This window comes from Bipolaris maydis, assembly GCF_028858645.1.
Source record: "Bipolaris maydis strain C4 unplaced genomic scaffold PSV08scaffold_2, whole genome shotgun sequence".
Taxonomy (NCBI): domain Eukaryota; kingdom Fungi; phylum Ascomycota; class Dothideomycetes; order Pleosporales; family Pleosporaceae; genus Bipolaris; species Bipolaris maydis.
Window position 1 is genome coordinate 1,978,115 of NW_027093858.1, and position 13,108 is coordinate 1,991,222.

Here is a 13,108-nt window from a genome sequence, read left to right on the forward strand (position 1 = left end):
CCATGGTGGGTCACGTCTCCATACTACAGCCCCTGACTGCTTTCTCTGCCGCGCGTAGAACCGAGCTGATGGATAGTGACAAGAGCACTTTACCCACATCCTCGGATGGCGCATGCATCTCGTCGATCACATGTGCCCACACCACACAGCTACTTACTTACATACACACGTCTATGTGAACACGGTACTACATATGTATCCTACCTTATACCCAGACTCAGGCCTGCGCCGACCGTTTGCCGGTACGGGCCACAAAAAGCCTCTGGCCGATTATGTCGCGTAGCTCCCACCAGCAACTTGCCCAAACGGCAGCTTTTGCTGCCAGGCACGCTCATCTCCTGGAGCCTACCATCCAGCTTCCACAACCAAGTTTTGTGCGAACCAGACTTAAGTTTCCGCAGAGCATGGATGCTAGACTAATTGTTGGTCGCGGAGATCTCGCCGCACATAGTACCAGGCAAGCCGCTAGCAGCTAGACAACAGCAGCCCTTCCACAAGCCACTGCAAATTTGTCTACTATGATGCTGGTATCGGGGCGCGCTATCGTCTTGGACTGTGCTCATTGAGCCGCTACGCGTGTCATAACCGAGTACTCAGCCCCGAGTCTTTTCTCCGCTGTGGGTTATGGTAATGCACGCTTAGGGTTCGTCTTGATTGCGAAAGCTTCATACTATCCTAGACAGAAACGCCATTGCCGAGGCCAGTAATACGCATGCTGGACCATTGGCAACGGCGATTCTCACTGATCCGCAAACTTTGTAAATCCCCCACAAACGAGATGCCCTTCCTCTTCCCCCATCCTGGCTTGATTTGTTGCAGGGCGACGCTAATCGGATGGGATCCGTGCCGAGCGCAGGTCGAGCGAGACACCTCACCGAAAACGTTTAAACCATCGGAGCTGTCGCAAGACGACCGCCACGATTAACGAAAGGATCGACCGTTGGGCTCCATCGAATCCACAGATGTAACAGTCTAGGCCAATCGAGATAGCTGCTGCTCCATCTCTTAGCGTGCATACCAAAGCGTGGAACCTTATACTGACTCGATAGTTTCCAAAGTCGCCGCTTCATCTCCTGTGTTCTCCTAGTTGCCGCTGTGATGGAACCTAGTCCTAGAGGAGACTTGGCAGACCCTTTGCCATCTGCCCTGCCAGCTTCTCTTATCATGCTTCAATCGGTTATATCTGGTATCCTGCTGGCAAGCGAGCTCTCAGGTCCTCAAGTCGTCTTCTCGACTGTCCACCCCCGATACCCCACACCATGAACCGTGAATTCCGGGATAATCCGTCATTCAAGGCCTGGGGTCCCTTCATCTCACCAAACTACCACAATGAGGCCATCACAAGATCGGACATTATCATCGCATCCACAGTATGGGCGCTCACGTTGGTCAACATCATCATCGCCTGTTTTCTGGCCGTTAGACAAACAAAGGAATCCCGGGCCCCCCTCAGGAGTATATACATTTGGATGATATGGCTGGAAATGACCGTCTGTTTTGTCATGGGACTCGAATGCTACCTGCACCTGCTCAAGTTCATCAGTCCAAGTATGTATCGTGTGATTGTAAGTCTGAAGATTCCGCTGACGTCTGGTCAGGTTTCGCCTTTTACTTCACCATTCTGTTCTGGTGGTGTATTCAGGTCCAATTACTGCTGCAAATCATTATCAACCGTATTCGTGTCATTGTACCGGATCGCAACCGTGGAAGATGGATCATGATCACAACAGCTACGTTCGTCACAGCCATCAACATCAGTGTGTTTAATATCTGGATTCCCGCCCGGTTACAGATCAACTCTACGTAAGTTTCCATCCGACTCATGCATCTTGTGTCCCATGATTCTTGGTTTCGAATCTCAAGATCCCAAGCTAACGCCAAGAAAGATATCACATTGCCAACGAATACTGGGATCGTATCGAAAAGGGTCTCTACCTGCTTGTCGACGCCATCCTCAACTGGTTCTTCTTGAAGACTGTCAAGGAAAACCTCATCAAGAACGGACTCACCAAATATAACTCGCTAGTGCGCTTCAACCAGAAAATCGTCATCTTCTCCCTACTCATGGACGTCATGATTATCGGCGCCATGTCAATCCCAAACTCATTTGTGTAAGTCTATTTTTCACTTCATCCAGAGAAGCTACCGTATTAATACAATACTGCAACAGCTACATCCAATTCCACCCGCTCGCCTATATGGTCAAACTCAACATCGAGATGACAATGGCCAACCTCATCAAGCGCATTGCAATCTCCACCTCGCGCAAGACAGGCATGCACTCCATGGCACAAGAATTCCGCTCCTCCTCCGAACTCTCCACCGGCCACCACGCCGGCAGCGCCTACCACCGCACGCAGCGCGCTTCGGTGCACGAGCTCTCCAGCTTCGTCAGCTGCGACGCCGACGCCAAAACCGGCGACCGCGACCGCATCGTCAGCTTCGCGCCCATCGGCAACCAGATCAAGAAGACGCGCGAAGTCATTATCCGCAGCGAGGTCAATCCTTATTACCAAAAGGACGGAACAGAAGTCGAAATCACTAGCAACGGTGGCGCACTGCATCATCGCACTAAATCCGGCAGTGGCGTCGTGGTCGAGGAGCGCGTTCTCGCGCGCCGCAAGAGCATGGAGAGCATAGCCGAGGGCAACGAGAGCATGAAGAGTACAGATGCGAATAGCAAGAAGCCCGATGATAGCGATGATGAGACTGCGCTTGTGGGCAATAAGTCGTGGTGGCCTCGTGCGGAAGAATAGTAAAAAAAAAACAAGTCCCACCCGTACTTCGCCCGCCCCCTTCCCCCTTTTTTCACTCTCTGTCTCTTTTGTTTAGACTAGAACCAAAAATCATCTGCATCACATAGATTGCTCATGAACCAGGCTTGATTTTTATATCAAACGCCGTTTTTTTTATCATGTTTACTTTCTATTCAGTATCGTAATGAAGCGTGGGACTGGGATTCTGTATATACCCTGTTACTATTATTATTATTATTTCCAACGACGTTCCTTAAGCCCCATGTATACGGTTAAGAGATGGCATTTAGATAGACTACCCATACTAACGAAGCAAATGTAAACGTTCTTTCTCTCCAGAATGACGGTTCGGTCTTGCGTACCTGTTCGTTCGTCTTTCGCATGCATGCGACAAAACCCCCCACCGCTTGTCTTTCTCTCTCTCCTTGTTTTTCCCTTGCATACGTACATGTGCGTTTCCTCTTGCCACCGCTCCTCGTCGTCGTCATCAGAACGAAATACCAAGTATGTAACCCGACATCGTGAAACATGCACCCCGCATCTCTTCCTCTCCACCCCCTCACCTCCTCTTCTCTTCCTCAACCCTCCATCTTGCATCACCCTCCTTCTTCTCGCCTTCCTCCATCATCCTCTTCTATCCCCCCCCCCCCCCACTTACTTTCTCGAATCGAAATAAACTATCGTCCTTTTGGGGGCTGAGACACTTTGCTAAATACATGGTGTGATGTGGCTCCTCGTATCCCGACCCCGAGACAGGTAGCCAGTAGCCGCCCCTCTCCCCTCCCATCGGCCCACCGACCCTTAGCTTGCGATTCCGCAGGTTGCGCTGCGGCGCGCGTGGATGATTGCGTATTTTGTGCGGGGGTAGTGTGGAGGAGAGAGACGAGGGGCAGGTGCGCCGGTGGATGGAGAGGTGTGTTTTGGATGGACCCGGGGACGGGGGAGGTTAGAGGTAGGGGGAGAGGGATGGATGGATGGATGGGATTGGCTTGGTGTGGTAGTTTGTTGTGTTAGGGGGTAAAGGGGTAGGGCAGGGTAGGGCTGAGTGGTTTGCCTTCTTCTGTGAATGGGTTGATGTGGCGAGAGTTAGGGGGGATTAGTGTTGTGATGTATCGTATTAGATTTTAGTTTTGCTACAGTACTAGGCAAAAAGTTTCACCTCGCTAACCGAAATCGGCCCATCACCAAAAGTTGACGCCAGTGCTTCTACCACCAATATCTCCACCAAAGCTACATATTTTTTGAATTTGAAAAATGCAATCGATTCTTCTATACTATTATTTGGTTTGCCAGCCTCGCGCCTCGCGGTAGGCGCGTAGGCGTCGCGGCATTGACTCAATCAGTGCCTTAATTTGACTACCTAGTATCCTCCGCCAGCAGTCTTTTAATGCCTTATAAAAACCATCCTATTGTTCCTAGGTTTCGCTGTAATTGTAGTACTGTGGATAGAAGCGGCTTATGTTTCGTTTAAGGGTCCACTAGAGGTGCTTAATAGGGTTAAGGTCTAGTAAATAAGCTGGCTAGCTAAGGGGTGTAATCTAATAGGAGGTGAGGAACTCGCGCACACTACGCGTGGTGTGTATACGCGCGTTATTATGCATAAAAAGCTGTAAGGGCCGCTAGTAAGGTAGAAGACCTTATTTAAGGGTTTAGATGTAACTTTAACTGGTATACCTACCGTGGGGAGTATCTAGATCCCTTTCTATAATTACTAGAGGACTGCGTCGCCCTCGGCTACGTTCATCCACCTATATAGCCCCCTATACTATCTGCTGTAGGCCCTGGCTGGCGCGAGCCTCTATTAGTATCCTCTTCTTCCATTTCTCTTCTAGATATTGAAAATACTACTCCTGTGTGCTACCTAATCCCTTCTAAACTGAGCACTTATCTAAGAACTTAACCGTGCGCTAATGCTAAGGAAAACTACGGTACTGATATATAAATCTATAGCGCCTACTAGCTTGCTGAGGGGTCAGCTTAGGTCGTTTTTTGTAGCAGTATTTAGTTAGTTTTCGACGTTTGAGGACTGAGTATAAAGTTTAGCGGCAGGGAGGCTTTAAATGGGTACTATCTAGGTGCACGAAGACGGCGACTTTAGCAAGGTCTTCGTATAGTATTTTTGGATCAGATCGTGCGGCGCGATATATCAGCTTCTGCTGGTGACGTGAAAGTATCTATGGGCGGCCGGAGCGAGGTTTATCCTGTACCGATCCAGTCTGGTAGAGCTTATTGTATAGCTGACGGATGGTGGATGGATCGCGGCTGAAGCGCGCTGCTACATCTTTGTAGCTTGCGCCCTCGTATAGCATCCCAATAGCAATATTGCGTTCATCCACTGTCATATCTCGGCCACGGCGCACATTTTGAGATAGCTCACGGCCGAATTGGCGTGGTGTAGCGTTGGTGGTGGGCATTCAAAAAAGTTGATTGGATTGGTGTTGGTGGGGTGGTTGAGCTAACCGAGGTGAAACTTATTGCTCATAGCTGTATGTTTGCAAGCTCGATGGTAAGAGCAGAAAAACGCACGCCGTCGTTGAAAGAGAGTGGCGAATTTTCTGCTTCAAACTTTTGCTGTGGTCGTTCTGGACGCTGGTGCTATAGATCCCAGGTTCTGCGGTGGGAAATTGTCACTGATTCAGAACAGATATTGATGTTACATTGAGAGATGTCAGCGATGCTGCTACTTCTGTTTCGACAATATCTCAAGAGATATGGCTAAAGTCTCGGAACTTTATCAGTTGTATCTCTTCTTTAAGAATGTGATTAAAAAGCCAAACGCATATTACCTTCACCAGTCTTCTTGTGGTAATAGATCGACTTGCTCTTTTCTGCAAGAAAGTTTCGCTCCACACTCTAAATCCCGGACACGTAGGGCTGATCTTTGTCGTTGACTGTATTGGATTTCGGAAATTCGAGAGATAAACGCATCGTACTGACAAACACTAACGTAGGTTTCTCAGTGTTATTTCGTGAGTGTGTGAGTTTCTCAGTGGAACTCGACCAGGATGTGCGTAGCGAATTGAATTTTAGCCCAGGAACATTGGCCGGTATCAGAACTAATCACTTTTCTATGAAACTATTGATATGTACTTTTTTACAAGTTGAATACGATGGCTATGGGGCGTGGTCGTATTGGTGTATAAGTGTGGCTTACTGACAACTGGCTGAAGGTGAGTTCAGGGATTTGCGTTGACGAGTCAGATCCATGATGTTCCGTACTTAGGCCTGTCTGAAAATTCTCCCGAGAATCCTTGACGTTTCCCCAGATTGGTAGTTCTACTGACAGGTTCGTCACCACATAGTAGTATCGGCGGTAAGCCATTCGGACTAATCCGTAATGTCCATGACTCTTTTTTGCTGAGTAAGTATACTTAGGTAGACCCACTTAGTCGTACTGTGCCACCATTGCACTGACCGAAAAAAATACGCCACATCGATCAACCTCGTACTGACTGTCGTCCAGCGTCGTATGGCTGCAACCCAGGCTCCCTGCCTGGATCATGGGATGGTCGAAGCGCAATCTCGGATTGGTTCGCGTTCCGAAATTGGAAATCTCGGTCAAATGGCGAGCCGCAACACGACTAACCTTGCTGTACAGTAGTAGGCAATGATCAAGTTTTTTATATACTTGGAATCTGGCTGAGCCTGCGTAATAAGTGGGGTGGTGATGGGTTGGATGATTTGCGATGGGCAGGGGGCTTGCTTACGTGAAACCAAGATTGCCGTCGCCGTGGTGTTTGATCCTCAACGCTACGCAAGTGATCGACAGGATGCCGCGCCAGGGACATTCGGAGTCGACGCCTTGAAGGACTTGAACTTTGTACCTTTTTCCCTTCGTCCCTTCTGAGCGATGGGTCCAGGACAGAGTCCCAACTCGGGGTGTGCGATGATCGGAGGGTGGTGCGGGGTATGGCGGGCCAAAGGCAGTGAGACAGACATTGTCTCCACGGAGGCTGTCCGCTGCCCCTCCATCCCCGCACATTCTCTCCAAAGAAGGTTTGGCGACCATTAGCTTTACACACTGCCTATTCCTCTTTCGACACTACACTCAGAAATTAGACGCGTCTACGGATTGTACCAAGATGGAATGCCGAATTGAATTTACCAACTGACTACACTTCGTCTGACTTTTAACCTTGATGAGCCTGCGTGTCGTCTCTTCACCACAACCCCCTCATTCTCATCACATCAAGCTTGCAGCCTTCGTTTTAACCTTCTCCGCACGAAACACACCGACGTCATGGGTGTAGGCGACGCATCCATCCCCTCGAGTGAGCGCCCTGAGTTTGGGTCTGTCAACCTTCCATTTGGTGTGTTTCCAGCCTCGTCAGCCAGCCAGCCTATCGATGCTGCTAAGATCGCCGACGAGGTGGTCGCCCGCTTCAACCATGCTATTTCGAAAAATGACTATGCAGCTGTCTCGGACCTCTTCTGCAAAGAGAATAGCTATTGGAGAGATCATCTGGCCCTTTCTTGGGAGCTCCGAACAGTAAAGGGCAGCTCGGGCATCAAAGCATATCTAGACTCTAGCAAAGTGCAATTGACACAACTCCAAATCAGCAAGAGCTCCGAGTTTCGAGCCCCAAAGTTTGGTGCAATAGACCTCCTTGGTGAAGTCAAGGGCGTCAACTTCTTTGTGACTTTTGAGACGAGCATCGGTCGTGGCGAAGGTGTGATGAATCTGGCTGACGACAACGGCCAGTGGAGGATTTTTACACTCTTTACTTTGCTGCAGGAGCTCAAGGGACATGAGGAGCCTCTCAATCACCGCAGAACCAAGGGTGTAAAACACGGTGGTGACCCTAACAGGAAGACCTGGAAAGAGATGCGGGATGCGGAAAGAGAAGGCATTGACCCTACAGTACTCATCTTGGGAGCTGGGCAGGGTGGACTTACTGTCGCTGCACGGCTGAAGATGCTTGGTGTACCCGCATTGATGATCGATCAGAACGAAAGAGTGGGTGACAACTGGCGCAAACGCTATCGGCAACTCGTGTTACACGATCCAGTATGGTATGACCACCTACCATATGTGCCTTTTCCTGCGCATTGGCCAGTGTTCACACCTAAGGATAAGCTTGCCGAGTTCTTTGAAGCGTATGTGACCCTTCTCGAGCTCAACGTTTGGACTTCCACAACTATTAAGTCAACCTCATGGCATGAGGGTAAGAAGCAGTGGACGGTGACGATTGAGCGCCGAAAACCAGACGGGAGCACTGAAACTCGGACGCTGCACCCACGACATATTGTGCAGGCGACTGGCCATTCCGGCGAGAAAAACTTTCCCAAGATAAAGGGCATGGAGAGCTTCAAAGGCGACCGCCTATGTCACAGCTCTGAGCACCCAGGCGCGAATCCAGAGTCAAAGGGCAAGAAGGCGATAGTTGTAGGAAGCTGCAACTCTGGTCACGATATCGCACAAGACTTCTTCGAAAAGGGTTACGATGTGACTATGGTTCAGCGCAGTACAACATGCGTGGTCACCTCCACTTCTATAACTGATATCGCAAACAAGGGTCTCTACGACCAAGACTCACCACCTCTCGATGATGCCGATCTTACCTTTTGGAGTCTGCCAAGTGCATTAATGAAATTGATACAAACCAAGGTCACTGCACTCTCAGCCCAGGCCGATAAGGAGATTCTCGATGGTCTTCGTAAAGCTGGCTTCGGCCTGGATAAAGGACCAATGGACTCAGGTTTGCTGATGAAGTATTTCCAGCGCGGTGGAGGCTATTACATCGATGTCGGTGCATCTCAATTGATTATTGACGGTAAGATCAAGATCAAGCAGGGCCAGGAGATCTCCCAAATCCTGCCTAACGGCATTGAGTTTGCCGATGGCCATAAGTTGGAAGCTGACGAGATCGTGTTCGCAACCGGGTACCAGAACATGCGAACACAGGCACGAAAGATTTTTGGTGACGAAGTCGCGGACCGTGTGAATGATGTTTGGGGCTTCAACGAAGAGGGTGAGTTCCGGACCATGTGGCAGAAGAGTGGGCACCCCGGTTTGTGGTTCATGGGCGGCAATCTTGCTCTGTCTCGTTACTACAGCAGGATCTTGGCATTGCAGATCAAGGCCATCGAGGAGGGAATCACGGGTACTTCTGGGTCAGCTGCAAAGGCAAACCTATAGACTTGGAGTGCTGTTTAGATCATACACAATGCAAGACATGCTCGAAGTTTCAACACGCCATGCGCAGTGGTGCCATCCCTCTGAATTTTACCTATTCCGCACCTAGCGCGGGGCTCAACTCCACTTCCAGGCATCTCGATACGCACAAGCTCCGAATCTTCGCAAGCCATCACGTCATTGGAACTCTTATGTTCGTCCATTGTATCTTTTCAGCCGAACAGAACATACATAGTACCATCTTGCATCTCTTCACGTTTCCGCGTTAAACCATGTCGTCCAAGCCTCAAGTTGTTCTGGTCGTCGGCGGAACCTCCGGAATCGGGTATGCAATAACGCAAACCATACTTTCGGGCCCATATCTCCCGCTCAACACCAAAGTAATAGCATTTGGCCTCATCGACTCGAGTATAAAACTCGAGTTTACCAAGCAGCAAAGGGAGCGACTGCGCATTGTCGAGGGCGATGTGACTGTGGCTGAAGACCGTGAGTTGGCGGTGCGAACATGCTTCAATGTGTTTGGTGGCCTGGACACATTAGTCTACTGCGCGGGCATTATTACGCCCATCCAAAGACTGGAAAAGTTGGATATTGAGGCTACAAAGCAGAGTTTTGACGTTAATGTTTTTGGGGCTATGAGTATGGTACGTCTCATCCTGGCCCCCTCCCTTTGCCATCAACCAATCTCTACTTATCACATTTGCTAAAAAAAAAACGAGTCATTAGGTTCAGCTTGTCCTCCCACATCTCCGTGCTTCCAAGGCATCCCATCCACATAACTATGGCCGGGGAAAAGTCATTGTCCTTTCTTCAGCCTGCGATAGTACAGTATCGTATCACGGCTGGATGCCTTATAGCACGACTAAAGCTGCACTCACACGCTTTATTTCGTGTCTTGCACACGAAGAGCCTCTGCTCAGCGTCCAGGGTGTGTATCCAAAGTTGACGCGGACGAAGATGATTGATGGGCTGGTCGAAGGCAAGTACAGGGGAGTAATGGCGGATCATGAGATTGAGAGATTTAGGATTTGGGATGATATGGGCGATGAGATGGTGGAGCCACCCGAGCTGTGTGGAGATGCTGTTGCGAAGCTTGCGCTTGGGTTATTTGAGGGTGGGAAGAGCGGAGAGACTTTGTATTATGATGAGCATGTTCCGAGCAAGATTGCGGGAACCTGATTAAGGTGAAATTCTGGGGAATTTTCTCTTCTTTTTCGAAGTAAATTCATGTGCCCACTTAATTTTTCCTGACATCTTTGTCGCTTTGAAATTCGTTAAGTCGTGGGATTTTGATAAAAAAAACAAAGTGAATGGATAAAAAGGAATGACACAAAAAACTAGTACTTGAATATCAGTGTGAACGTTGGGTCAAGAAGGGTTCAGGAATAATGTTGGGTACAAGGAAAGAACATGTTGACAATGGTACATAAAAGATACACGACGATTGCGCATCAGCTTACCTGACTGTCAAACGAACAAGTAAGAGGAAAAGGAAAACTGGGGTAGTGTAAGGTAAGTCACGTGTATGCCAAGAGAGTTACGGGGATAAGGGGATGATTTTCGCAGGGGTTTGGAACATCACTGGCATCCCTCAACCATCTGATCTAGAGTACTACCACGAATGCTCTTACCACTGCATGAGTTTCTAGACCAAAGCCAATGTACTGGCTTTTACTGATGGAAAATGTAATCAGAAGTCACATCATGTTCCCTCACTTACCTGTAACTCAATAATGAACTCTGGTGGCCATCACAATAGCAAACTTGTCAAGCACATATATGTAAGAATCAATTGCATTGCTAATAATTCAGTCTAGAGCATAAAACAAACAGGTAACAATCTATGGTAAGAAGATGCGCTCAGCGACATACCCGACACGATTGGCTCTGCCCCGTTCTGGGTCCAGCTTCACCACTAGAAGCCGTGTACCTAGGCTTGTGGTTGCTCCTGGCCCTGGCCAATTCCACCAACGGAGATGATATCAGCGACAGCACCGATGCCATCACCAATACCCCCAAAGACCTTGCCAATCTTGTGGCCGCGCTGAGGATCGCGCTTCTGGGGCTGACCTTGGATAGCTCCGCCGATAGTGCCTAGATCGATGGCACCGCCAACAGCACCGCCGACGCCCTCAAGAATGTTGCCAATGAGACGACCGCGGCCGCGCTGAGGATCGCGCTTCTGAGGTGGCTGTTGACCCTGGGCAGCTCCACCGATAGAGATGACACCGGCGAGGGCACCGATACCACTACCGATACCCTCAGCGATGTTACCAGTGAGACGACCGTGGCCGCGAGGATCGCGCTTCTGGGGTTGGCCTTGGATGGCTCCAGCGATAGTGCCTAGATCGATGGCACCGCCAACAGCACCGCCGACACCCTCAAGAATGTTGCCAATAACGTGGCCCTTGCTGCGCTGGGGCTCGCGCTTCTGGGGTGGCTGTTGACCCTGGGCAGCTCCACCGACAGAGATGACATCGGCGATGGCACCGACACCTCCAGCGAAACCCTTAGCGATGTTGCCAATGAGACGACCGCGGCCGCGCTGAGGATCGCGCTTCTCATACTCAATCGCTGGTGCCAACAAGCCCACTGTCGAGTGTTCCGCATCAATGCTATTGATTTTGTCATCAACGACTAGCGGGACGTCTCTCTTTGCAGCTGGCTGCGAGCCTTGGATAGCTCCTCCAATAACACCTAGATCTCCGACAACTCCAACACCCTCACCAAAGCCCTTGATAATGTTGCCAATGCGACGACCACGCTGAGGGTCTCTCTTCTCGTTCTGGGCTTCTGGGAGGTCGTAGTCATCAGACTCACTGGCTACTATTGGGTGGCCGAGATCGTCCACAACGGTAAGACCTCTCTTCTGGGGTTGGCCTTGGATGGCTCCACCAATCGTGGCGAGATCTCCGACAACTCCAACACCCTCACCAAAGCCCTTGATAAAGCCGCCAATGCGACGACCACGCTGAGGGTCTCTCTTCTCGTTCTGGGCTTCTGGGAGGTCGTAGTCATCAGACTCACTGGCTACTATTGGCTGGCCGAGATCGTCCACAACGGTAAGACCTCTCTTCTGGGGTTGGCCTTGGATGGCTCCACCAATCGTGGCGAGATCTCCGACAACTCCAACACCCTCACCAAAGCCCTTGATAAAGCCGCCAATGCGACGACCACGCTGAGGGTCTCTCTTCTCGTTCTGGGCTTCTGGGAGGTCGTAGTCATCAGACTCACTGGCTACTATTGGCTGGCCGAGATCGTCCACAACGGTAAGACCTCTCTTCTGGGGTTGGCCTTGGATGGCTCCACCAATCGTGGCGAGATCTCCGATAACTCCAACACCCTCACCAAAGCCCTTGATAAAGCCGCCAATGCGACGGCCACGCTGAGGGTCTCTCTTCTCGTTTTGTCCCTCAGCGAGGTTGTAGTCAGCGGGTTCACTGACCACTACTGGTTGACCGAGATCATCCACGACCGTAAGGCCTCTCTTCTGGGGCTGGCCCTGGACAGCGCCGCCGATGGTAAGCAAGTCGGCAGCACCACCAATAGCACCGCCAATTCCCTCAGCGATGTTGCCGATGACACGGCCACGGCCACGCTGAGGATCGCGCTTCTGGTTCTGAGGCTGGCCCTGGACAGCACCGCCAATTGTGATCAGATCTGCTGCACCACCAATGACATCACCAATGCCCTCGCCGATGTTGCCGATGAGACGGCCACGGCTGCGTTGAGGATCCCGCTTCTGGTTTTGACCCTGGACAGCGCCGCCGATAGTAAGCAAGTCGGCAGCACCGCCAATAGCACCGCCAATTCCCTCAGCGATGTTGCCGATGACACGGCCACGGCCACGCTGAGGATCACGCTTCTGGGGCTGGCCCTGGACAGCGCCGCCGATAGTAAGCAAGTCGGCAGCACCGCCAATAGCATCGCCAATTCCCTCGAAGGCCTTGCCAATGCGGCGACCACGCTGAGGATCACGCTTGTCAACCAACTGGTGAATGGCATCACCCCTAATACTGTTAATCTTATGGCTTATAATGTTTGCTATAGAGGACTTACTGCTCAGGCTTGTATTGAAGATCATCGATGGTTAGAAGCCTGGAGGAGGGGTTGATGTCAACAGAGGGGTTGAGCGGCGCGCCGTTGACAGCCATGCCGGCCGTGAAGGCCAAGATGGCAGCGATAGTGGAGGGATGCATGTTGAAAGAGTGGGTGG

General features: G+C 50.6%; 3 protein-coding genes across 3 annotated transcripts; 2 read left to right on the forward strand and 1 right to left on the reverse strand.

The window, feature by feature from the left end:
• Positions 1–1,259: 1,259 nt before the first annotated feature.
• Positions 1,260–2,764, forward strand: PSV08DRAFT_359117 (uncharacterized protein; the record flags this gene model as incomplete). Its single annotated transcript, XM_014228901.2, has 4 exons — positions 1,260–1,548; positions 1,599–1,803; positions 1,887–2,111; positions 2,171–2,764. The coding sequence occupies 4 exons, from the start codon at positions 1,260–1,262 to the stop codon at positions 2,754–2,756; spliced, it is 1,305 nt and encodes a 434-aa protein (XP_014084376.1). The 3' UTR covers positions 2,757–2,764.
• Positions 2,765–6,938: 4,174 nt separating this feature from the next.
• PSV08DRAFT_216006 (uncharacterized protein) lies at positions 6,939–10,131 on the forward strand. The gene is made up of 4 exons (XM_066092129.1): positions 6,939–8,860; positions 9,062–9,096; positions 9,177–9,536; positions 9,619–10,131. Exons 1-4 carry the CDS (start codon positions 6,997–6,999, stop codon positions 10,069–10,071), a joined length of 2,712 nt encoding a protein of 903 aa, XP_065949815.1. The 5' UTR covers positions 6,939–6,996; the 3' UTR covers positions 10,072–10,131.
• A 691-nt stretch (positions 10,132–10,822) lies between these two features.
• On the reverse strand, positions 10,823–13,091 carry PSV08DRAFT_384410 (uncharacterized protein; the record flags this gene model as incomplete). The annotated part of the gene is made up of 2 exons (XM_066093434.1): positions 10,823–12,902; positions 12,952–13,091. The coding sequence occupies 2 exons, from the start codon at positions 13,089–13,091 to the stop codon at positions 10,823–10,825; spliced, it is 2,220 nt and encodes a 739-aa protein (XP_065949816.1).
• Between the last annotated feature and the right edge of the window lie 17 nt (positions 13,092–13,108).